Source organism: Phyllopteryx taeniolatus, chromosome 21, assembly GCF_024500385.1.
Source record: "Phyllopteryx taeniolatus isolate TA_2022b chromosome 21, UOR_Ptae_1.2, whole genome shotgun sequence".
NCBI classification, from domain to species: Eukaryota; Metazoa; Chordata; class Actinopteri; order Syngnathiformes; family Syngnathidae; genus Phyllopteryx; species Phyllopteryx taeniolatus.
The window spans coordinates 2,199,473-2,224,217 of record NC_084522.1 but is presented as its reverse complement, the minus strand read 5'-3'; the positions used below and the strand labels follow the sequence as shown (position 1 = coordinate 2,224,217).

General features: G+C 42.9%; 1 protein-coding gene across 4 annotated transcripts in view; it reads left to right on the top strand.

The window, feature by feature from the left end:
* The window catches only part of runx1t1 (RUNX1 partner transcriptional co-repressor 1), a 36,634-nt gene that overhangs the window by 6,223 nt on the left and 5,666 nt on the right, over positions 1 to 24,745 (top strand). The window contains exons 1-10 of one of the 4 annotated variants that reach the window (XM_061760364.1): positions 9,592 to 9,652; positions 13,667 to 13,804; positions 15,321 to 15,562; positions 16,939 to 17,028; positions 18,230 to 18,411; positions 19,971 to 20,263; positions 20,434 to 20,522; positions 21,377 to 21,578; positions 22,151 to 22,219; positions 24,325 to 24,515. In XM_061760364.1, coding sequence (XP_061616348.1) covers positions 9,613 to 9,652; positions 13,667 to 13,804; positions 15,321 to 15,562; positions 16,939 to 17,028; positions 18,230 to 18,411; positions 19,971 to 20,263; positions 20,434 to 20,522; positions 21,377 to 21,578; positions 22,151 to 22,219; positions 24,325 to 24,515 — 1,536 coding nt within the window. In that variant the 5' untranslated portion in view covers positions 9,592 to 9,612. Of the gene's footprint in view, positions 1 to 9,564; positions 9,653 to 13,666; positions 13,805 to 15,320; positions 15,563 to 16,938; positions 17,029 to 18,229; positions 18,412 to 19,970; positions 20,264 to 20,433; positions 20,532 to 21,376; positions 21,579 to 22,150; positions 22,220 to 24,324; positions 24,516 to 24,745 lie in introns of those variants that run through there. The other 3 variants (XM_061760363.1, XM_061760365.1, XM_061760366.1) reach the window with 3 other exon arrangements.

Sequence of the window (24,745 nt, the reverse complement as noted above, 5' to 3'; positions counted from 1 at the left end):
CCAGGATGACTGCATATGTCGTAGCTCGAATGCAGTTGTTTTTACAGCAAAATGCGCCTCAGTGGTGAGTGGATTTCCTCCAATTTACAATAAAAAAGATGCTAATCGTCGAGAGCGAAAGTGACGTAATCCCCTTTCTCCTCAAATTTCGCAGAAAGTCACACACACACCCGCGTTAAGGGTCCTAAAACTCTACCGGTGCCACGGTCGGGGTTTGGAGCGAGCGGGAACCGAGCCAGAAAGCGGGCCGGCCGCCGCGACCGCATGGAATGTTTCCACAAAAATAGCCCCGGCGATCGCTGCGCCGCCGACGGAGACTTGACGGAAAACAGCGCCGGCCGGCCGGGGCGACAGGAACCGGGCCGGCCACACAATGGGCCTCCAGAATCAGAGGAACCCAGATAGCCCCGCAGCTCAGGAACCAGAAGAGGAACCTGGAACGGGAGAGGATGGGAGCCGGGCAGGAACGCCGGCCTGCTCAGGATGTCGGCGTGCGTGCGGCGCACAGGATGTTTGTTTTGTTTTTTGGTTGTTTTTTTTTTTGTTTTTGTTTTTTTTTGCGCCGCCGTCGCAGGTGATTCGGGCCGCGGATGCAGGACGGTCGATGGCACCGGGAAAGGCGACCCCGGCTCGCCCTGGCAGACTTCCTCAGAGGCCTCGTCGGAACACTCAGAGCGCTTACGGAAAGCTGGCCGAGCAGGAAAAAAAAAAAATATACAAAAATGCAGATTTTCACACAGAACCCAGCAAAGCGAGACATTGCCGCTTTTGTTTGATGTTAAATGCTGTCGGACAAAGTTTCTCAATTTTTTTTTTCACCAAAAAAACCATCAAATTTTGAAAACAGAAGCCGTATAGTGTTGGAAAAATAATGGTATACTTTTAAGGAGGAAGGTCGTGCATTTCAATATTTTAAAGAGGAAAAAGTCAACCGGATCAAATGCTGAATTGTCGCGATGTCACACTGTGACCGTTTTGACGTAACCGCGCATGTTAGCTTGTTGACTTTCCGATTTAGGCTTAAAATGCCTCGTACGGATTAGAAGGCAACGGCTCCCCCGGCGTCGATCCGGCCAACAGATTTGTTGGCCGATTAGCATGCGCGGTGCATGTCGGTGGCCGGCGAGATGTGAAGCGCGGCCGCCGCGAATAGCATCGCATCGGTCTGCGGAGGAAGAGGAGGGAGGCGAGGAGGAGGAAGACGAGGAAGCGTCCAGATGGTTGGGGACCTGCAGCGCACACGGGGAGTCTTCACGCTCCTGCTCTCATTGCAGCATTTCGGCCATCTTTGTGCGCCTCCGTCTTCCCTACCCATGCCACACAGAACAAAGGTGCTATATATATATATATATATATATATATATATATGCACACAACATCGCCTCCCCAAGATGAGTCTCATCATCTGCATTGTGCATCTTTAACCTCAGTTTCGCTTGAACCGGGCACAAGGACTGCACGGACTTGATCCGATCAGCAGCAGTCGGCGAGGTCGCTTTATTGATTATCGGCCGAGCAACGCGCGAATACCAATGAGCGTTAAGGGGGCCAAAAATAACTGGGAAAACTACTGCACGGGAGGCGTGATCGCTGCACAATGAAGTCGGAAGTCGCTAGCTTAATTGCAAAGTTGCCCGGGTCGATTCGAGCTTAATGTCACTTTAGCAAGAAGAAAAATCGGTGCTTTCAAAAAAGTCAATTTCTTCGTTATGTTTGTCAGTCATCCGGGTAAACCACAAAGAGTTGAATTTTGTTTTTTAACCCCGAAAACATTCACACGTGACTGAGGCAACTATGCTATTCGGCTAATCATATTTCCATGAAAACAATGTGAAATTTTTCTATTTTTTAAAAAATAATAATATTTTTTTTTTTTTTTTTAAACAATGTTGAAGTTTTTGAAAGTTTTTTTTCTCAGAAATATATAAAATAAACAATAGTCAAAAGTACGTACCTTTTTTCAAAATTAAACTTGAAAAAATATTTTTTTTGTAAGGACTGTTTTTAAAAATGATTGAATACATACAAGTTTTTCCTCAAAAATATATATTATTCTATTATAAAAATAAGAATATTTTGTATCATATTTTGTGTTTTTTACATAAAGGTACACTATTTCAAAATATATATAAAAACTTTAAAATCTGCTTTTTAGGGAAAATATACAGTACCATTTTTTATGAAATATACATTATTCTAAAAAAAACTATTTTAAAAACAAATTTATCTCAGAAAAAAAAAACACTTTTTCAGTGTAACCTGTTTGAAAAATATTTAGCTCAATTATGTATTGTTCTATGAAATATTTTCATTGAAAAATGTGGTATTTTCTTGGCAAAATGTGGCATTTTCTCAGTACAGTGTGACATGTTTAATGACAAAATATTGCGTTGTCACGCAAATGTAGCATTTATTTTTCATTCAAAACACTGCAATTGACTGTAAAATGGTGTTTTCATGCCAAAATGTGGCGTTCCCGTGGGAAAAAAAAATAATGCAGCACGTGTTTTTGTTGCCAAAGATCGCTTTTTTTAGGAGCCAATATTGCTATAAGCTCACATTTTTATTGCCAACTGTAGCGTTTTGTTGTCCTCACATGCACAAACACATCATGTCTGTCTGTCTGTCTTTGTGTCTGTGTTATTGTTGCGGTGACATTTGTCGCGGCTTCTCTTGCTCTCTCGCCTGCATTAGTGGCAATGGAAGAGGCCGCCGGGGAGCGTGAGGCTCGTTGGCTTGCAATCATATCTGCACGCTTTGTCTCGCACGCACACACACACACACACACAGGCGCACACAGCGACATAAACGCAGGCTTTTGCCGCCTCGCTCGCGCGCGCGCGTGTGCGACAAGGAGTGAATGCGCCGACATATGTTAATTACATGTTGTGATGCCGGCAGAGTGGTGTGGGCTGCAATAAGACTCCAGAAGAAGGGAGAGAAAAAAAAAAAAAAAAAAAATGAGGAGGAGAGGATGACAGGATGCGGTTGGGGATCAATATAGCGTCCATTAGTTTAACCGAGTGCGAGCCAAACGGACGAGCTTCAGGTTGCTCGGCAGCAGCGAAGTACGCATTACACGCGGTGGAGGTTGTGCCATAAAAGCACTTTATTTGTCATTTTTAAAGGTCCCCTTCCATCAGGATCCATTTTTTTTTTTTCCTACAATTGTTTTGCACAACAGGTCAAAAGCAGTCTGTGATACGAGTCTCAAACTATGCAAATGCAGTCTGTATGTATACATTGTGTTTTACAGCGATGCTATATTTATAATTTTTCATGAGACATCGAAGGACACGACGTGGCTGTGAATGCTTGGCCGCCCCGTGCTACAAACCAATCAGAGCAGAGAGATTTTCCATATTCAAATTGGGGGAGATGAGCGGTCCAATCAGAGCAAAGCTTATTTACATGCCGCACGTTAATGAGAAAGCCGGCTGTCTCAAATGCTAGGCGGAAAAGACCAACTAGAATAGCTTGAAAAAAAAGGACATTCTGGGCATTTCCAGCCCAAATTATTTTGCAAGCCTGATAAAAGGACATCAAAGATAAAAAAAAAAAAAAAAGTTTCATTGTAAAATGTGCGTTATAATGCAAAAATAATAATAATAATTAAGTAGCCTAATGTTGTGGCTAAATGTGTCAAAATGTGGTATTTGAATTTCAAAATGTTTGTTGTCATGCAGAATCTGCTTTTGTGACAGAATTTGACATTTATAGCAAGTGTGGTACTTCATTGGCAACATTTGTTTTTTTTATGACAATAATAGTATTTCCGTGCCCAAATGTAGCAGTTTCATGAGCAAATATCTGCTATCATTCAAAATACAGTATTTTTTGGGGGCAAAGTGTCACGTTTTGCGGCTACATTTTACATGTTCACAGCAAAATGTAATATTTTTTGTCGGCAGATTGTAGTATTTTCTTTGCAAAATCCATCTTTTTTTCTGGCTAAATGTGGTGCTTTCAATGATGTATTGGCATTTTTAAGTCATAATATTGCTTGTTTTGGGGTGCCAAATGAAAGTCTGCAAGTGTGAATGCAAAATGACAAACTCGCTCCAAATGATGTGAGCTGAATACCAACGACAAAAGTGAGGATTATTATACAAAAAATAAAAAAAATAAAATTCCGTGCTCATGTATACTAAAAAAAAAAAAAAAAAAAAAAAAAAGTGGAGGTGTGATTTAGTTGGGGGTCGCGGGAAGCGAAAGCAAGGGCAAGAAAACGTCAGCGGAGCGAGAAGTCGGTGGCGGTGCACAGATGGCGAGCTGTCAGCGCCCAAGCGTCCTCGCGCCCGTGCGCCCGCCCTTGCGTCTCGCCTGCGCACACGCATGGATGCGCGTCTATGCCCTCTGAGCTCGGGCGCCGTGCGTCCGTCAGTCGCAGATGGCGCGGGCTCGGCGGGCGCGCTCGGCTGGCGGCGCACAGTTGGCATCGCCGGCCACCGTGCTGCCCCCAAACCAACTTCCCCTCCAGTGTACCTGCTGCCGGTTGTACCCTCGCAACTTTGGGAAAGCCGCAAGTGTTGGAGTACAGTGAACCATTGCATATTTGCGGTCCGCAAATTAGCTGATTTTGAGAGCTATCCTACATAATTGGCTGAAAATTGCGGAGAATTTTTATATATTTGGCGACATCTGGTGGAATCTTGGTTTTGTTTTTAGGTCAAATTCCTCTGTTTTTCGCCAGCCTTTAAGATTTCCTGTTTTTTGGGCAGTCCTTTAATGCACCTCGTGCATTGTCAAAAGTGAAACTGTTTGTGTAAAGTGCATATTTGTTTGCCCATGTGCGATCAGTTACTGCTAGTATGCTATTTAGGCTAGTAGTAGCCTACTAGCTAATACGATGAGCCTCATGTGAAGTTGGTTTGTTTGTTAAATGATTTAACTGCTGAATACAGTTGTTTATGTAACATGTTTGTGTACATGCTAGAAGCATGGTGTTGATGCTTTATGCTCCTCCATTTTAAGTGCTTTGTCGCCATCTTGTGGCATCTGTATGCAGTTACAAGCCTCTTTAGGGCGGGGGCGTTAATTATTTGTGAATTTTTGTAGTTGGAGGACCTGAAACTAAAAAAAGGTCCAATCGTAACCTCCAAGTTTCTCAATCAGCCTAGAAGTACTACCTCGGCGAAAGTGCCTTCTTTTAGCCCTGATAAATGACTCCGGAAATATTTCTAGCATTTCCAGCAAAGTTCCAGGAACTATTAGTTCTCGAAACTGCCCAAATATAAGCGTCATATTCGGGCTGTCGTTGCTGCGAAAGGCGGAATAACAAAGGCTATAAATTTGCATTGACATGGTGATCTCTTTTGTTTTTTATTCTGAATACAAAAATACAATACAAGATTGTTTGACGATGTCACGATGTAGTGCGCTTGCTCCAGTGTGTTGTGTAGTGGTTGAACGACTGAAGATACATTTTTTTTTTTTTGTCGACTGTAACGTGATTAATCGATGACGTTTTTTCTTCCCAGAACTGTACTGCTGTCCCCGGCCTTTTTTTATTAATTTTTTTTACGCCACCTGCCAGTTCCAGGACCAGCATAGAGACCAAAAAAAAAATACTTTTTTTTTAATAATAACAGAGATTCCAAAAACGTTATTAGCAAATAGTCAACTTCAAGTTTCAAATATATGTACGGAGTTGTAAAGTCCCGCCGCTGACTCGCCGACTGTTTTCAACCCCGAGTGTGGCGTGATGTATGAACCATTCTTCTTTTCCGGCATTCCCTTACGCACTGGCGCCGTCCCGCTTCTGTTGCGGCTCTGACAGTACGGCAGCACGTCTTTTGTGCCGCTGCTCTGGGAGTGTGCGAGGGAGGTATTTTGGCCGCCCATCTGTGCGCGGGTATTTTGCCACTGTTTCCACACACACGCACACACAAGCGCGCACCCGCACGCACGCACGCACGCAGCCCGAGAGGGTCTGTGCCAGGCAAGCTGTTCGCTAGCTGGTGCTGGCACGGCTCCAGAGAGAGAGTGGTGGCATCCATCTGTAGCTCTGCAGCAGTCAGTCGGGAGGCCGCATGTGAGCACTTTGTTGTCAAGTTCTCCTTTCAATAGCAAACTCTCCGAGAATGTGCCGACAGCGCCTCTGCTGGTTGCAGTCAAGTAGTGCGCCAATCCGCGAACAACTCCAGAACATCGAGCGATTAATTTGTTATAATGTGATATTGTTTTAAGACACTTTGAAGCATTAGTTGGAGTAGCAAGTGATAGCGGTACAGTACCTAAGTGTGGAGGATTTGCACTAGCATATTATTTAGGCTAGTATGCTAGCTAATACCATTGGTGAGCTTCATGTGGAGGTGGTCAACTAGTCAATATGTAACATGAGTTCATGATAGTGTACATGCTAGCTGGATGGTGTTGATGGTTTTTGATGCTATCCATTTTAAGGGCTTTGCCGCCATCTTTTGTGGTATCTATAAGCAAATGCAAAGTCAATTTGCGAATTTTCGCTGTTCATGTACGGGTTCCGTCTGGTTTTCTTGTTTGGTTTTTGGTATTTTTCTTGTGTGAATAGTACCAATGAGGTACTATGAAGTTGTAAGGTACCATCATTTTTTCCCAAGTAAATTGGTATATTTTGTTTTTCGCTTTGTTGTGTTGTCGTTGAATTTTTCAACAAGACACGTCTCGATTGTGTGACGTTCCGGCACCATGAATCACATTTATAGTTTTCCAGTAACTTTTGTTTTTTTTTTTAAATGTTTTTTTTTTTCTTCTTGGCTGCGACAGATGGTGATGACAGACATGACACTCCGTCTATTTATTCATTTCTTTATTTAGAGGCAAAAACAGCAAAGGACAACTGATGTTCGACACCACATGTTTTATTGGCCATCGTGCACATCTGTGTGTGTGTGTGTGTGTGTGTGTGTGCGCGCGCGTGTGGGTAGTGTTAGGCCTTTGGTGGCCATGTTTGTGTGCGTGTGTTAATATTTGTGTGATGAAACAGATGGCGTTCAGACCTTCAGCGTGCCATTGATGAAGCTCCTTATGTCTTTTTGCTGGCTCGGCACAGTGTAAACACTGCAGCGGCACGCGCAAGTGTGTCGGGATTCGTGGGTTCATTACACCCCCCCCCCCCCACCCCCCGCCCCCCACCCCCCGTTCCCTAACGTCAAAATGTAAACGCCCTCATGTTGCACTGCTCCTTGGCATCCCGCCGTTGGGGTACCGTCAGCAGTGGTAGGAGATCTTAAGGATGGAGCGAGACGCATAAAGAAGTCCAGGGAACTGAAAGCGAAGCGGAAAGCAGCTCATTTTGGTCATTTTGACTGGGAAATAGTACATTGAAAACAAAACTAATTTTGACGAAACCCCAAAATATAAGTATTAGGAGAAAAAAAATACCTTAATATGACAAAAAAAATACTAAAAACTAACAAATATCAGAAGGGGAAAAAAATACAATATTATTAGCCAAAAATATAAACTATTAGACAAAAATGCTAAAGTCCTGGACAAAAGAAAATATGAAGATATTAGACAAAATGCAAACCTAATAAACAAAAGTAATACAAAATAATACAAAAACAATCGACAAAAGTATATTTTTTTAAATCAGATAGAAAACGAAACACTACAAAATTATATATAATATGGGGCAAAAACACAAAATGAAAATACAAAAATATTAAAAAACAAAACATCAAACCACATTAATTTTGTCTTTGAAAGTCTGCTAGCTAAATGTGAACGCAATAGGCTGGGTAAGGAAACTAGCACTGACGTTGCGCTGTTATAACCCTCGAAGCAACGGATATTCGAACACAAACGGTGCAGCAACACATGCTGCCAGAGCATTTTTTTTTTTTGTCTGCGAAAAAAAAATCCCTAATATTCCTGCAATTTACTAAGCAGTTGTTACCGTCTTTGTGTATGTACGCATGGATACGTTACACTGCCCTCTGGCGGCCAAGGCATGCGCGCAAGAAGGCTCACCGTATTAATGGAGAAGTTTGAAACTGTAATACCAACCGTTTGAATTATCGCGGTTTATCGCTGAACTCTTAACCAGCAATCCCGCAATAACGACCCTTCCAAAAAAAAAAGGGCGGGGCAGAGCTTGTAAAGTGGACTCGTTTAAGGTGTGATGGATGGAATCTATTGAAAAACCTTTGCGTGATTTTATGTTGCCAGACAACTGAGGGCGAATCCAATCTATGTGTGTGTGTGTGCGTGTGTGTGTGGGCTCGCGGTTGCGGCGTTGCATCCATACATCTTCTCGACAGGCGGGCGGAGTTTGACGGGACACGTTCTGCATGCAGCTCCATCTGCCCGTTCCGCGTCTGCGTGAGTGTAATAATGACGGAGAGAGCGGAGCATCGGCTGGCATACTGATCCGTCCCTGCCGTCGCCTTGCGAAAACGCAATCTAGCCACCTGTCCCTCAGCGCGTCCTTCTCCCGGAGAGGGCGACGGAGGGCGGTGGGCGGCAGACGTTGACCCTCTTCGTTCCCGTCACGACGAGACACCCTCCGTATCGCTTCGTGCTCCGACGGGCAGCCGACACGCTCAGAACGTCGCCTTAAAATGTGAGTGTGCCTGGAATGAATTTAAATGCAATTCACCTGTTTCAGCCGCTCAATAAAAAGCAGCAGTCTATAATATTGGACTTTATAAAAAATTAAAAAATAACAATTAAATGGAATGTAAAGAATATATATATATATATATATATATATATATATATATTTTTTTTTACCTCAATTCACTTGACAGTGTGCTGCTCCTTCCGATGTGTGCACCTTGGCCACCTGGGGGCAGTATAATACGGATATACATGGAGACGGTCACAGCTCCTCAGTAAGCTGCAGTCATATTTGTGACGCTCCGAATCTTCGGCCAACCAATATTTTTGGCCGCAAATCGACCACAACGGGGTCTTATTTGGACGCAAACAAAAACTGCAACCAGCACGCGGTCATGTACACATGTTGTTTACAAAAAGTAAACGGTGTGTCCGTCCATGTTGAACAGTGGCCCCACCTCCCTGTTTACCGCCGTCCGTATCGGGGAATGCTTGTTGTGCGCTATTATGCGCAGCCCCAGCTACCCACAAGCTACAGCTAACGCGGCTAAACGTTCGCTTGGCTTTTTATTAGATTAATATGATAAATATTTATGAGATAACCTTTATTTTGTTATTGTGTTGTGCGGTTTAAAAAAACTCTTACATAATTTACTGCAATAACTGTCTCGCAGTAATGTTCTTGAGCGACTTTAAAAAAATATGGAAATTCAGTCAAGTTGGTCTGGAAGTGAATTTCCATTGATTGGCGGCTCTGCAGTCGTAGCCATAAATGCAATTTGACTAATAATTGGTTTCAATCGGTTTCAGACACAAATTTTCTGCAGTGGTGGCATTTTTTATATATATATATATATATATATAGTTGCATCAAAAATAACCCGCTTGAAATGATGTCTCAAGGCTTTTGTTGTTTATGACCAGAAGAAAGAAACGTCAAAAGGCTTTGTTGGCTCTAACATGTAAGTCGAGTAAAGGATCAAAGAGTTAATAAATACGAGTCCGAATAAATCCTGCGACGGAGCAATCGACGTTATGGCTTCGAAAAGAACAGACGAGGATACTGAAATGATTTGCGCGAATGTGCAGAAGCTCGGCGACGACGCCGGTACGTGATGACGACGATTTCTCTTCATCGCGCTCGTCTTTATTTGTTACGTCGGCTTAGACTTTTGTCAATTTCCAGTACTTTGATATTTTATAAGCGGGACCAATCGCTGGAATCAACCAGTGCCAATACTGAAAAGGCGTAGTACCATTACATAACATAACATACCATAACATCCCGCAGGTGAACAGGCTCATTGGGAACAGGTGGGTGCCGTGATTGGGTAGAAAAGGAGCTTCCCCGAATTGCTCAGTCATTCACAAGCAAAGAGGGGGCGAGGGTCACCTATTTGTGAACAAGTGCGTGACAAAATAGTCCCAACAGTTTCAGGACCATGTTCCTCGACGTACAGTTGGAAGGAATTTAGAGAGTTCATCATCTGCGGTCCATAATATCATCAAAAGGTAAAGAGAATCTGGAGAAATCACCGTCACTTTTGTTTGAAGTAGCTACTACGAGTGATTGACTTCCATCCGGGTGAAGCAATATCGGGCAGTTTGTGACCTCATTCTTGGCGCACCCCTTTTCCCGCTCCCCCCAGAAAATGCTTCACTGCGGCGGCGGCGGCGGCCTTGTTCGGGGGCCCCGAGTGATGCAACACGCGCGAAACCTCAGCAACGCCGCGCCCGGTGAGCCGGCGGGCCATCGCATGGCATTTCTTTGAGCGAGCGAAAGATTGGTAAACACGGGCAACCGCGTAAGCGCGGTGCGCCGCCGCCAAACAGGTGATGTAAGCCCACAGACATCTTCGCCTTCCACTAACTTTTTTGTGTAATTGTTCATTTTTCTCTTTCAAATACATTTTGAGCAGCCGTTGCGAGAAACATTTTTAGCCAAGCACCCCTTTCAGAATCACCAAGAGTTGGCGCGCCCTAGAAATTAAAAAACATTTACTTTCAAATGAACTTAAATTTTGAAATATTCATTCGATAGATAATAAAATGGTGCCTTGACTCAGGCTGTTTGATTTTTCCAACCTTTTCTTTGACTTCGGAGCCCAATTATCAACATCTCGGCCTCTTTTCTGACCCGTTACAGAGCAAAGCGGCCCCTAACTCATCATTTGAGCATTTTGTCCACTGCCAATTTGAAATCCTGTCCTGTTTTGGATTCATCGATTGCGGCCCTACTTTGCTGTTTGGTTTTACAGCAAACTTCAAATGAGAGTGGCAATAAAACAGTTCCAAGCGTCTTTTTTTTTTTTTTTTTTTTATTGTTCCATAAGTTGCGATACCACTGTCATTAGTTTTGACTGCTAGTACAGTGAGTGCGTTTAATGACCAGCTGGAACTAACACTCTCCACACTTTTTTTTTTTTGCGGCCTTCATCAATAATTTGAAGCGGCCGCTCGCTTCCGTAATGGCGACTTTCTGCCGTCCTTCCTCCTCGCCCGCCAATTCCCCGAGCGGCGGCACTTCGGAGAAGTCGTAAAGCTACTCTGGCCCAGTGGAAGCGTTTTCCCATTAAGGCTCCCTCCGCACGTCGATAGCCGACCGCTCGGCGGGGAGTGTCCGGCGGCCCCCGACTCGGAGATTGCCGGGCCAGACGTAATAAACGGACGATAGATGCGCATTAAGCGCGCTCGTTAAGTCTTAACACGCGGGCGATGCTGCCGTGCCAGCTTTGTTTTTCAAGGTTGGTTAAGGTGTACTCGTGAATTATGCATCGCAGCACACTGGCGGCGCCGCCGCCGCTGTCAGGAATATTCATATTCAAAGACATATTTCAACAGACGGGCATAAGAAAGGGGGGAAAAAAAAAAAAAAAAACTGCCACTAAAGATCGATTAATATTCGATTACTTTTTTAGATTAATCGATGAATCCGATTAAAACAAAAAAAAATCATTTCCATCCTTTTATCAAAAAAGAGGACATTATTTCAAATTGACAGCTGATCATATTGTTTTCCAAAATAAAAGCAGATGTTTGCAAATGTCTCATTTGGATGAAACGCAAAGATAATCCGCCTGCTTTCACGGTGGATGACAGAAATCGGAGAATATTTACCGACGATTCGGACAATTGTAAGTTAAACGAGGTTTCCAAACGATGAATTATCAGAATAGCCGTCCATTCATTTGATAATTGATTAGCTGTCGATTAATCGATAGTTGTCGCAAGTCTAAGCGACTTCAAGTGTCTAACGTCAATGCGGAGTAATAAAGCGGTCAACTCATCGCTTTAACCGAAATACGCCAACCCGAGCAAAAGTTGCTGACAGGATTTGCAAACTAAGTTGATAAGTGATTCATTTTGGAGTTGAAAAGGAAATTGATTAATAAAAAAAAAAAAAAAAGCGCACTTTAAATCAAAGAAGTGCACATTACGCACTAATATTTATCGACAAAATGATGTTTTACACTGGTGTTATTCTAAACGGATGATATCCATTTACATGATTTCCACTTGGGGAAAATGACATTAGGTTAGATTAGTTTCCTATTTTTCAATATTTCTTCGGCGGTCTTGGGCTGAAAACAGCTTCTGACCGACTGACCGAGCGCTTTTGCTTTATTTGTCTTGGCCTGACGCTAACGCGCTATTATGCGCGTGCAAGGTCTTTTTTTTTTTTTTTTTTTTTTTTTTGCGTCGTACGGCAGCGCGGTGATTAATCACTTTGGGTTCTCGTATATTTTTCATTTTGCTGGCAGCCAGCCCCCCCCCCCCCCCCCAAAAAAAAAAAAGCTACGAGTGGACTTTCCAAATGTTCTGTTGTAAATCATCCTTATGCGCACTTACTGTCGCGCTCGGAGCAATTAGACGAAAACGCGCGTCTTTCTAATGTCAAGCTAATAAATTCCGCCGTAAAAGTGTACATGAAGACACATCGCGCTTGCCAGAAGGGCTTCAGCGCGTCCATTTTTCTTCGAAATCACACAAAACGTATTTGTCACACGAACATCAAGCTAACGGGGCTTAAATGAGCCTGTCGCCTGCATGTCACTTGGCTTTTTGTTTCTCTAAAGATGAAAAAAGGCTTTTGTCACACTTACAGACAGATAGCAAGGAGAAATACAACAACAAAATGTTTGAAAAAGATGTGTACCTGATCTGTTCATGCCTCTCCTAGCTGGCCTTTTTTTTTTTTTTTTTTTTACATTCTTTAATACATGGAATAAAAAATGAGACAAATCATCCCTATCTTCTGCAAAGAAAAAATACATACGTAATAGTGTTTTGATACATTTGATGTAGTATTTTCTCATTCATTTTAACATATGTTGAATATGTTTTTGTTTTTTTCTGGGGACTCCTGATTTATTTGAGCACTTTGTTGCTGTATTTTTGGCAGGTACCTCTTAGTTCTTATTTGATATTTTATTTATCTTTTTGTTTTTATTCTATTGTATAATTTTTTTTAATGTATCATGTTGCGGTTTTGAATATGATTATTTTGATTTCATTTTTTGTTATTTTTGGGTGTCTCATTTCGTGTAAATGTTCTTTTTTTCTAGTTGTTGCCGTTTGTTTTTTTTTTCATTTTTGTATTTTAGATTTATTTTAGTTTCATTTCCCCTCTTGTTGCACTTTATTTTTTATTGCTGTTTTCTTTACTATTGTATATTTTATTTGTTTTAATTGTTTTATTGTGCCGCTTATTCACTATCATTTGTTTTTTCCCCCTAATTGCTGCTGTTGTTTTTTTTTTATTTTTATCAAACTTTTTAATATTTATTTTTCACAACTTTCATCCAAAACGTAACCGAAGGGTCGAAGGTGTTCATGACGCGCCACCTTTCCCTTCTTCATCCGTTTCTTGCCCATGCGCAAAAGTGGCGCATGGAATGGGCAGCGAGCTCTGCAGTGCGCTGACGTTGCGTCCAGCAGGATGGCACAGATGGCGCGGGAATGAGCCGTCGCGGAATGTCGCTCTTCCCATTGGTCACACGGCGGCGCCAGCATATGCATCACTGTCACAATGCCGCGTGTGTGTGTGTTTGCGTGCATGCGCGCCGTCTCTTTAAATCCCGCCTCCCTCCACCTGACCGACGTACTTCCGTCTTCCCGCCAGGTCGGCCTGGGAAGCGCTCCACCATGCCCGACTCACCTGCGGACGTCAAGACGCAGTCCAGGTTGACCCCACCCGCCATGCCGCCCCCGCCCAGCACGCAAGGACCTCCCCGCAACGGCTCCTACACACCCACCACCCGTGAGTGGCCCACGTTTCCACGTCGATTCATTGGAGTAATAAAAAAAAACAAAAAAAAAACATTTTGCATTATGAAACGCACGTGAGGTTCAGGCATTATTGGGCGTGGGCGGCGGCGAATTAGAGGCTTGAGTTAGCTGTTAGCCACTCTGTTTGATTTGTGTTCCCATCATTGGGGATTGGTACCAAAATCACCTCCGAAAATCAGTGTGATACCAACTAAGGGTACCAAACTGCGCAGCTTTTTTGGCATCCTTAAATTGGGGTGCAAATTGCAGTGGTAGGGTACCCAAAGGGTGGAGCGAGACGAAATTTGGTCTATAACGCTTTTGTTTTTCCATTGTTATTAAGGGGACTAAAATAACATCATACCGTATTACATTTTGGCTCCCCAAGGCTGGCGTACCAAAAGAGCAGATCTTTAGACTAGTTTTTGTGTGTGTGTGTGTGGTTTGTGGCACCCTCTCTTGTGGAACCTTTGCTAAACAAAATGCTTTGCGGTCCCATAAGAAAAGCGTGACCGCCACTGTAGCTAGCATCTTCACTTTTGGCACGGTACGAACCATAATGGCACAATTCGCTCTGCCGTTACATTTGAACATCTCCTTACTGTACCACTTTTTGGGCACCCCACCTTCGGAGCTTCTCTTTATTTATTTTGACTACAGTTGTTAGCAGATGTGACGCCAGAAAATCTTTTTATTTTTTTTGTGGGGGGGGGGGGAGTCACCACTTCATCTCATTAGAGACAAACACAAACAAATACAGACACGCACAGCAGTCAGTCTATGTACACATTTGTATGCAGGCGCGCAAACACATACAAACTTTTAGTAAGAATTTTATTTTTTTTTAATTTAAAGAATGAAAATGCATTTTTTTGTGCAAAATTTTAAAACACATTCTTAGTTTTTTGCATCAAAACTTTGGTTCGATATGCTATTTTCTTGTGAGCTGAAAGTTTGTAGTAAGTCTATTTGCATTTTTTTGTTTGTTTTTTGTTCTTTTTTTTGTGTTGAAAGTTAGCTCAGTTCAATATGTAAAAAGGTTTGTCATATACGATATTTTTTTGTCAAAAGTTCCGTTCTGTACAGTTTTGTGTGAATCAAGTTTTTAGTTTTTTGTTTCCTTTTTTTTTTTTTTTTTTTTTTTTACACACAATTTTGTGTCGAACATTTGCTCAGTTTGAAGAAGTTTATCAAAAGTTCCATTTTTGTGTGCTATATTTTTGTGCGTCAAAAGTAAGTTTAGTTGCCCACGCAATATTTTTGTCTGTCAAAAGTTCGTTCTATACGATATTTTGTGTGCAATTTTGTATTTTTTTTTTTTCTTTTTTTTTTTTGGGTTTCAGCAGTTCGGTTCTGTACGCTATTTTATTGCATGTCAAAATTTACTTGGATATGTTCATGCAATTTTTTGAGTTGAACGTTAGCTTAGTTCAATGTTTGTTCTATACGATATTTTTATGTCAAAATGTTTTGGTGATAGTTTTTTTTGTTTTTTCCCCCCCCCGCAGTGACCAACGGTAGCAGCAGCCACTCGCCGACGGCCCTGAACGGTGCGCCGTCGCCGCCCAACGGGTACGGCAACGGGCCGGGTTCGTCGTCGTCGTCGCTGGCCAATCAGCAGCTGCCGCCGGCGTGCGGCGCCCGGCAGCTGAGCAAGCTCAAGCGCTTCCTCACCACGCTGCAACAGTTCGGCAACGACATCTCGCCCGAGATCGGAGAACGCGTCCGCACGCTCGTCCTCGGATTGGTGGTGAGTATCCGAAGTTTGGGTTGTTATCTTTGTCTGATATTTTTCTTTTTTCTTTGATGATCTCAAACATTAAATTGGGTAAACTATGCAAATGCAAAATGCACTGGCCACTCAGTTCGCTTTTCTTGCCACTTTTAACACTAATATTAATATATTAATATATATTATCTGTGAAATCGAACACGAAAATGTAAAGACGTTAAATTGTGCGAGGTGTGACGACGCCACAAAAAAAAAAAAGGGACAAGAGGCGATGTCGAGATTGGATTTTAATGATCCGCAGTGAGCGCGGCCGTCTTTTGGCTCGGCCGTGTTTGTTTGTCTCGGCGGCGTACCTCCAAGTCCTCCCGCCCGTCTCGCCTCCGCCTCCGCGGAGGTAGCGGCGGCGCTAATGAGGCGGTTTGGTGGCACCGGGGAGGCGAGGCGGGCGCAATCTGGGCCAACAGATGCAACAAAATTCCGTCCTGGGAAATGACGGCGAGAAACGAGGAGGAGGAGGGAAGGCGTCTCCGTGTTTTGTTCTCATTTTTTCATATTTACGCCTCAGCTCACTTGCGCTGTCAATCATCTTCTTGTTGTTGGTGGCGCCGGGGGAGTCGTAGCGGATGATGGCCAAGCTTCAAAATGCTTTTTCTTTCTTCCTTTGACAAGCGGAACGAATAATAAAGTTTGATTCATGTTAGCGATGCTAACATTAGCATATCGGCATCCAGTAAATCCCTCGAAACCCTTAACCCTAGGTTTGAAACTCTACTTTTAAACACAAAACCCACCTTTAAACAAACCCAGGCCTCGAAAACCTCATTTGAAACCTTAACGACAGTTTGAAACCCTACTTCAAAACCCTAACCCTGATTTCAACGCAAACGTAGGAACACTTAACCCTGGCTTAAAACCCTACTTTGAAACTCTAACCCTTGTTTGAAATCATAGCCCTTGAAACCTTAACTTGAAACCGTCATCCTTGTTTTGACACGTAACACCGCCCTGAAACCCAAACCCAATTTTGAAACCCTAGACCAGGCTTAAAACCACACTTTAACCCCCTAAACCATGTGTAATTAAATTGATATATCACTCTCTCGTCATTAGAATACAAGCAAAATAAATGTTATTCTGTAATGATCGTAAACATGACTTGTTAAAAGAAAAAAAAGTGACTGATGTTGAACAAGCTTTGCCTGTTTTGTTGCAGCGTGACTCTTTTTGCTTGATACATTTGTTTTTGTCTCAGAAGGGAAGATACTAGTTCCTCTCAGCACGTACATATGCTTCCCGTTAGCCAACACACACACACACTCTCCCAGAGAGTCATATTATCACTTAATGTCTTCCACATGGACTTATTTGTTCTGCGTGTGTGTGTGTGCGCGCAGAATTCGACGCTAACCATCGAGGAGTTCCACTGCAAACTGCACGAAGCCACCAACTTCCCCCTGCGACCTTTCGTCATCCCCTTTCTCAAGGTAACGCCTTCAGCTACTTCCACTTTCCAGTTACCATGGATATTTGACTTCTTAAGCCGTCAATGGCAGCGAATGCGTGTTAACGTCCAGCAGATGATTTATTTGTGTGTGTGGTTTGACCCGCAAACGTTAATGAACGAACTCAAAAGTAACAACAGTCATTGACACGGTGTAACGCGATGATATTTTTTAACGTATTGAAACACTATTTACTAACACAAAGTTAGGATAATCACTGACATAAGTCAGCCTTTGCTCACACTAAGCAACGACATGGACGCAAAGTATTTGTGATTTATTCATAAATAATTGGAACACAAAAGTAGAGCTATTCCATAACACAAAATAACGACACATAATGAAACCCTAGTAGCACAAAGCAAGGATAATCGTTGCTACAAAGTAATGATCGTGACAGGAAATAACACTTAACACAAAGTAACAATGTTTGTTAACACTAAGTCATGACAATTGCGCAATGTATCACAATTTATTTATACAAAGTAACAATGTTGACAAGTAGAGCTATTTATTAACACAAAGTAGCAAAACTCGCCCACCGTCATTTGGGCGCCGTGTTGCCGCCCGGGTGCCCCATTGTCGCCTCACGCGCACCTCGCCGGCGCAACGCAGAAACAATCAAAAGGAGAAGCTCCTTTTTTTTCTTCTTCTTCGCCATCCATCCATCCATCGCTACTTTTCCTCCTCTCCCACTTCCCCCCCAACCCAATTCTAAATTTAGCATCTCCCCCGCTGCGGGACCTTAAATGCCAGCGAGCATATGGTAGCGAGGGTGTGTAAACTTTTGTTCTAGGTGCACAGCTGCTGCATTTCATGATGCTAATGTTAGCGCGGTGAGCTAAGTGACGCCGGCGTCCAACCCGATGCCGCAAAAGCGCTCGAGTGTTTCCTGGAAAGGGGGCGGGACTCGGGCCAAACCAAAACAATGTTGTGTTTAGTTTTTTTTCTTACCACAATTTGGCTTGAAGGGAAAGTGAAAGCAGATGACGAATGTTTAACATCCATCAAGACGGTTCGCTCTCATGCTACCGCATGCGTGCCTCACTTAGCTGTTAACGTGCTATTGGCTGTCCCGTATGAACTCGCTCTGTTTTTTATTTTATGTTCTTTTTTTAATTGAAATTTTTTTTTTTTTTTTTTTTTTTTTTTTTTTTTGCTGCTCCTCCCCCCCCGGTCGCAGGCCAACCTGCCGCTGCTGCAGCGGGAGCTCCTCCACTGCGCCCGGCTGGCCAAGCAGAACCCGGCGCAGTACCTGGCCCAGCACGAGCAGCTGCTGCTGGACAGCAGCACGGCGTCGCCGCTGGACTCGTCCGAGCTGCTGCTGGACGTCAACGACAACGGCAAGCGGCGCACGCCCGACAGGTCAGACGCGCGCCTCCTGAATAAAAAAGACATTCTCAAAACAATGTAATTAAAAATGTAAAAAAAAAAAAATTTCCATTCATTCCAAAAAGTTGTTATTTTTTAAAAGCAAATGAACATATTGCACTTCAAATTACATGTAATGAATCCATTTTTCTTTCATTCCAAAAGAATTTGAAAAATAAAATGAGTAGAAAATAAATGAAAAAACCCAAAAATGCAAATCTGAATTTTATTCTAACATTTCCTGCATCAAAATGACAAAACTGAAAGAAAAACAAAAAAAAGCCCGAGAGCCGCTTCATTCGAGGATTGGAAAATATAGCAGCCTACATTTTTGTATTTTCAATTGTTTTCTGGTTGTTGGTGGTAGATAAATACAAACAAACGGATCAGTAGACACCTCCTGCGGATGCATACATTGTTGCTACGAGAGGGGTGGCGGCGCCGGTGGGGGGGAGGGGGGGGACGAGCGGAGAGGGAGGCTGGGAATGACGGAGGAGGGATGAGGGGAAAAGAGCATATGGAGAGTCGTGGATGAGCATTAGGAGCCCATAAAAACAGCTCATTAACAAGTTCAATCTGTTCATGCGGGGGGGGGGGGGGGGGGGGGGGGGTGTTCACTGTCAACAGACACACACACACAGCCCATATGTGCAAAGTCAGACGCACACACGCACCTGGCAAGAAAATCCACCTGATTTGACGAAGGCTACTTGTGGCAATGTGTAACACGCGTGCGTCTAGATTCAATGTTCTATGTATACGTTATCTAGTTTGGTAGTTGCATGGAACAACATGGAGGAATGGCGGCGTTCCTTTTGTCAACAGGCCCGCCTCCCTCCGCATCATTGGCGCCAATGAAAACCACGTGTCTCCGCTTTGTGCTCATTTGTCGCCAAATGACCAACAAAAATGTGTTTTTTGTTTTTTTTTTGTGACACAAAACAATAACAGCAACTCAAATAAAGACTACTTACTTATTTCAAGGTAACCACGCATTAATACAATGTATTCCGTCAAAGTAACGGTTTATTCACACAAAGGAATATTTAATTACACAAAGTAACTATTTATTGCACGTTTATTAATGCTCTTTATGAACTTCGACTAACCACATTTACTGACACTATTAACCCCAAGTCACAAAATGAATGGACTCAAAGTGACACTATTAACTCAAAGTAACAATATTCACTAGCACAAAGTAACATTATTTATTGACAAAAAAAATAATATTCAATTACGTACTGGTAATACTATTTCTAAAAAAGTAGCCATTTTTATTTACTCAAAATATCCGAATATATTACTACAAATTATCACTATTAACACAAAGGAAGGGGAAAAAAACAAAACACCCAACTAAAAGGAACGAACGGTATTTAGACTCATACTTTTTAGCAATTCAAAGTAACAATATTTATTGCTACAAAATAAGACTATTAACACAAAGTAAAATGGAATTACTGAAGCGAACCACGTATATTCGACAAACGTGTTTATGAAGCCACGGTAGCAGCGTTTCATATCTCGGCCATCTCCGCTGTGTCGCCCAGAACTAAAGAGAACGGCTTCGACCGAGACGGCGCCCTGCACGGGGCGGACGTGCACCCCAGCAAGCGGCCGTGCACCGTCAGCCCCGGCGGGCAACGCTTCAGCCCGTCCAACGGCATCTCGTACCAGCCCAACGGCCTGGCGCACCCGGGCCCGCCGCCGCCGCCGCCGCCGCAGCAGCAGCAGCAGCACTACCGCCTGGACGACATGGCCGTCGCCCACCACCACTACCGCGACGCCTACCGCCACCCGCCCGCCAACCACAGGGAGATGCGCGAGAGGGGCCGCGCCATCGGTAAGTCCCCAAATTCAAACTTGCTTTTTTTTTTCCTCTTCCTATTTGGCGGGGATTGAACTTGACGTCAAGTAGATCGCCTTGACGGGAAGTTCGTTAGTAAGTTTAAGTTGCGCTTTGTTGAGTGTGTGTGTGTGTGTGTGTGTGTGTGTGCGCGCGTCTTCTTCGAGGCATCCACGCGGGGGGCCGCCAGGAGGAGGTGATCGACCACCGGCTGACGGACAGGGAGTGGGCCGAGGAGTGGAAGCACCTTGACCATGTAAGAAAAGTAATAACCTTTTTTTTATATTTACTACGCCCTGCATCCGTGTTCTGCTCACCCATTTTATTCCATTTAAGTTGGAGTTAATTGATTGACGGTATATATTTTATTCCATTCCTTAGAATTGTATTCCTATTTGTATTCAATTCAAATTGGATTCATTTTTGAAATGTAGTCATTCAACTTTATTTAGATTACACATGCACTTTTTTTCAAGTCATTGCATTTATATGTGTATTTTAGTCCATTCATTAAAATTGTATGTTACTTTTTATATTAAAATTGTGTTAGTTTTATATTTCTTCTTTATGTTTTACTCTGTCTGTTTGTTACATGGCGTTTAATGTTTTGATTTGAAAAAGTTGAACTAATATCAAATCTATTTACGATATATAAAAAATAAAATGTATACATGTTGTATGGCTTTATTCATATTTTTTTCCCCATTTGAAACAAGGTTTTATGTAACATTTTTCATTCATAATTTGAACACCTCACATTTAGTACATTTATTTGATCTTGTTAAAAGTAAAAATATATACAAAGTTTATTTATACTTTTAACCTGATGTACATGTATTTTATGAATACATTTATATTTAAGAAAGATTTACTGTTTAAACAAGCATATTTTTTTTCATTCACAATTTTAACATGGAACAATACAATTTTTGAATTTTTTATTTTAGCGTTAAATTGTTTTATCAAAATAAAATGTCATTTAATCGCATGTTAATATTCCCCATTGTGGAATAAGACAATATAGTCACACGGCGCTCATGGCCTCATGACTTTGTGCGTTTTAAGTTTGTTGGTCTCCATGTAAACTCAGCGCCTGTCCTGTGCCGCCAGCTGCTCAACTGCATCATGGACATGGTGGAGAAGACGCGGCGCTCGCTGACGGTGCTGCGACGCTGCCAGGAGGCCGACCGCGAGGAGCTCAACTACTGGATCCGACGTTACAGCGACGCCGAGGAGCTGAAGAAGAGCGCCGCTGCCTCCAGTGGCCAGTCCAGGCAGCAGAGTCCCGCGGCGCAGGACAATGCCACATCCGGTTGGTTTCCGATAAAATCTGCCATTATTTGTCACGAGGGGTTCCGTTTGATCGTACGTTAGAATAATGCATATAATCAAGTATTGAAACTGGTGTTCCACAAGGCTGACATCTTAGCCCTTCATCTTTTCCTTTATTTCAATGCTACCTGAATGTGTGGGTTTGCCTAATGAAGGTACACCTTCAATAAGTATAGCTGGCTGAAAAAGTAGTGATGTCTGTGCATACGTATAAAAACAGGTGTTGGAAGTGGTGTTACACAGGGCTCCCATCTTACCACCTTGCCTTTTACATATTTCTATACTACTTAAAGTGGAAGGTGTACCTATCGAAGTGGTCAATGTGTGTAGTATCACACAGTTGCATGACTGTGTAATCTCCGTCCACAAACAAGTTTTGAAAGTGGCGTTCCGCAAGCCTCTTTTCTAAGTACCTTTGATTGATTTCTATGCTACCTGACAAGTGAATTGCTCTCGCAAACCATTGATTGTTGCATCTTTTATTTAATAACGCGCATTTACATGTACCCAGCAGTGGATGATGAACACACTGTGTTTGTTTCTCCCCTCAAGACATTCACAGGGAGCTTCTGCATCGGCCTGTTTCTGGCTACGTCCCTGAAGAAATCTGGAAGAAAGCTGGTGAGTGAGTAAGCGAGCTATCTCTCACACACACACACGCGCGCACACAGCCTTTGCTATCGCCTCTCAGCGGGTGTGTGCGCCATCTCGCCTGGTAGAAAGCTCAGGTGGTTCTGACTCAGAGCTGCAAGTGAAGGAGGAGGAGGGAGTGTCTTTTTGAATCCCAATGCCGGCCCCCGCACCCCCTCACCCCCTCTTGCGCGCTGAATAAGTAGCGTTGATTTTTGCCACCATGCGGCACGCATTTTTTTCTCGTGATGATAATGACTTTTTTTTTTTCCTCGGAAGAGTACAACTTTATTCTCGTAATATTGTGACATTGTCCTCGTGATCCTACTGCTTTTATTTGTCTTGTAAGGATTTGAGTTTCTTGTCATTTCTATTTTTCTTTCATAAAAAGATGTCATATTTTCTTTTCACGTTACTGCCGTTTTCTTGCAAAAATACAAATTGATCTGACTTATTTCTCCTAAAATATTTTATATATTAAAATGTCTTTAGTCTTGTAATGTGAATACTTTTTTTTCTTCCCCCGTAATATTGTGACTCGAGACGTCGTGACTTGATTTCTTTCACGCGAGTAATACGCGTTTAAATCTCATCCAGTGTCACTTCCGGCTGAGGCGTTCCGGTGCGTAATCGCAATTCCACGCGCAACACGGGGGGGGGGGGGGGGGGGTGGGGGGGGGAGAAGATCCTCCATTTTGACGAGCGCTCGTTTGACACGGGGAACAAACATGCAATTGGAAAAACAAGTGTAAGGCCATTAAGTTAAGCGAAGCGTATTTATGCCAAAAACGGTGTAGTTATCTTTTGTGTACGCTCGAATAAATGCTGCCATTTCCCGCCGCGCGTTTGGTTTTCCCCTGCAGGGAAGGTTGCAAAATAGTTTTCCGTCGTCGCCGTTGTTGTTTTAACAATGGCGAGCGAGGAGACGATGCATCTGCTGTGCAAATGTTTACAGTTGGTGATAAATATTCAAGCGCATTCCCCTGCTTCCCGCGCGGGCCTCGGGGACGACACAATGGAAACGCATCATTTCAATATAAATTGCCTCATTTGCATACACAATTAGTCCGGTTACGGGCTCGACTGGAGCCGGCGGAGAAAGAAAGCGAGGCGACGTCACGATTATGGGGGGGAAAAAAATCAAATCATATTTTTTGTTTGAGTGACAATGACACGCTTGAAGTCAAAAATGAAGATAATTGGGTGTGCATTTTTTTGTTTCCATTTTAGCGACTTTTCCCCCCCCCCCCCCCCCCCCCCCCCCTTATGAGAAAAAGTCAAAGAGTGTTGTGACAAAAAGGTTACGTTATGAGAATTCTACTTTCACAAGACACGTCAATTTTACGGTGACAGACAAAAGTTACATTACAATAATTTTTTTCAATTATTTTTACCCCCAAATAAGTCATATTCCAAGAATAAAGTCAATATTTTAAGCACAGTATTAGTTAAAAAAAAATCCCAAAAGTTGTTACGAAAATGGTTATTTTACAAAAGTGGTTAAAAAAAAAAGAAGAAAGTCGTAATTTTGAGAAAAACGACTATTGCTACGCTGTCGTAAATTTCGTGCTTTTTTTTCACACATTGTAACTTTTTTCATACATTACGACATTTTCCTCTTACGTTGACTATTTTCTGTTTTTTTTTTTTACTTTCCGACTTTTTCTCTCGTACATAACGACTATTTCTTTCGTAGATTCCGATTTTTTTTTCCTCCTAATTTTGTCTTTTTCTATGTACATTACAACTTTTTCCTCTTATATTCCGACTTTTTTCTTGTACATTGTGATTATTTTCTACGCATATTCCGACATTTTCCTTGTACATTCCGACTTTTCCCTTAAATTCCGACTTCTAGCTTGTACAGTAAGACATAATACTTTTTTCCTCGCTAATCTACATCGTAACTTTTTTCACTGCGACCTTTTTTTTTTTTTTTTTTTTTTTTCCCACCGTAAGTTTTTCTTTTCTTTTTTGTAGCGGCCCCCCCTCTTCAAATGTGGCGTTTCTGCGGTTACAATATTGTGTATTTTTATCGGACCGTGACGTTGCAGGCGCGGGAGGTCTGACCTCCTGTGTGTCCGCGCTCTTTCCAGAGGAGGCGGTGAACGAGGTGAAGCGTCAGGCCGTGTCGGAGCTGCAGAAGGCCGTGTCGGAGGCCGAGCGCAAGGCCCACGAGATGATCGGCAGCGAGCGCGCCAAGATGGAGCGGACGGTCGCCGAGGTCAAGCGGCAGGCGGCCGAGGACGCGCTGTCCATCGTCAACCAGCAGGAGGACTCCAGCGAGGTCGGAACGCATATTTTTCGTGTTTCTCTCAGGTCGTATTAAAGGCAATACTTTTACATCCGAAGCGCGCAAACAGCGAGGTTCAACCACATATTTGCCTTAGGAAAGTCCTCTTAGCATAATGCTAACACACAATGAAAAACAGCATAAACAGGCTAACAAAACGAGCGTAGGATATTTGAACACAAACGGTGCAGCAGCACATGTGGACAGACAATATAACAATACTC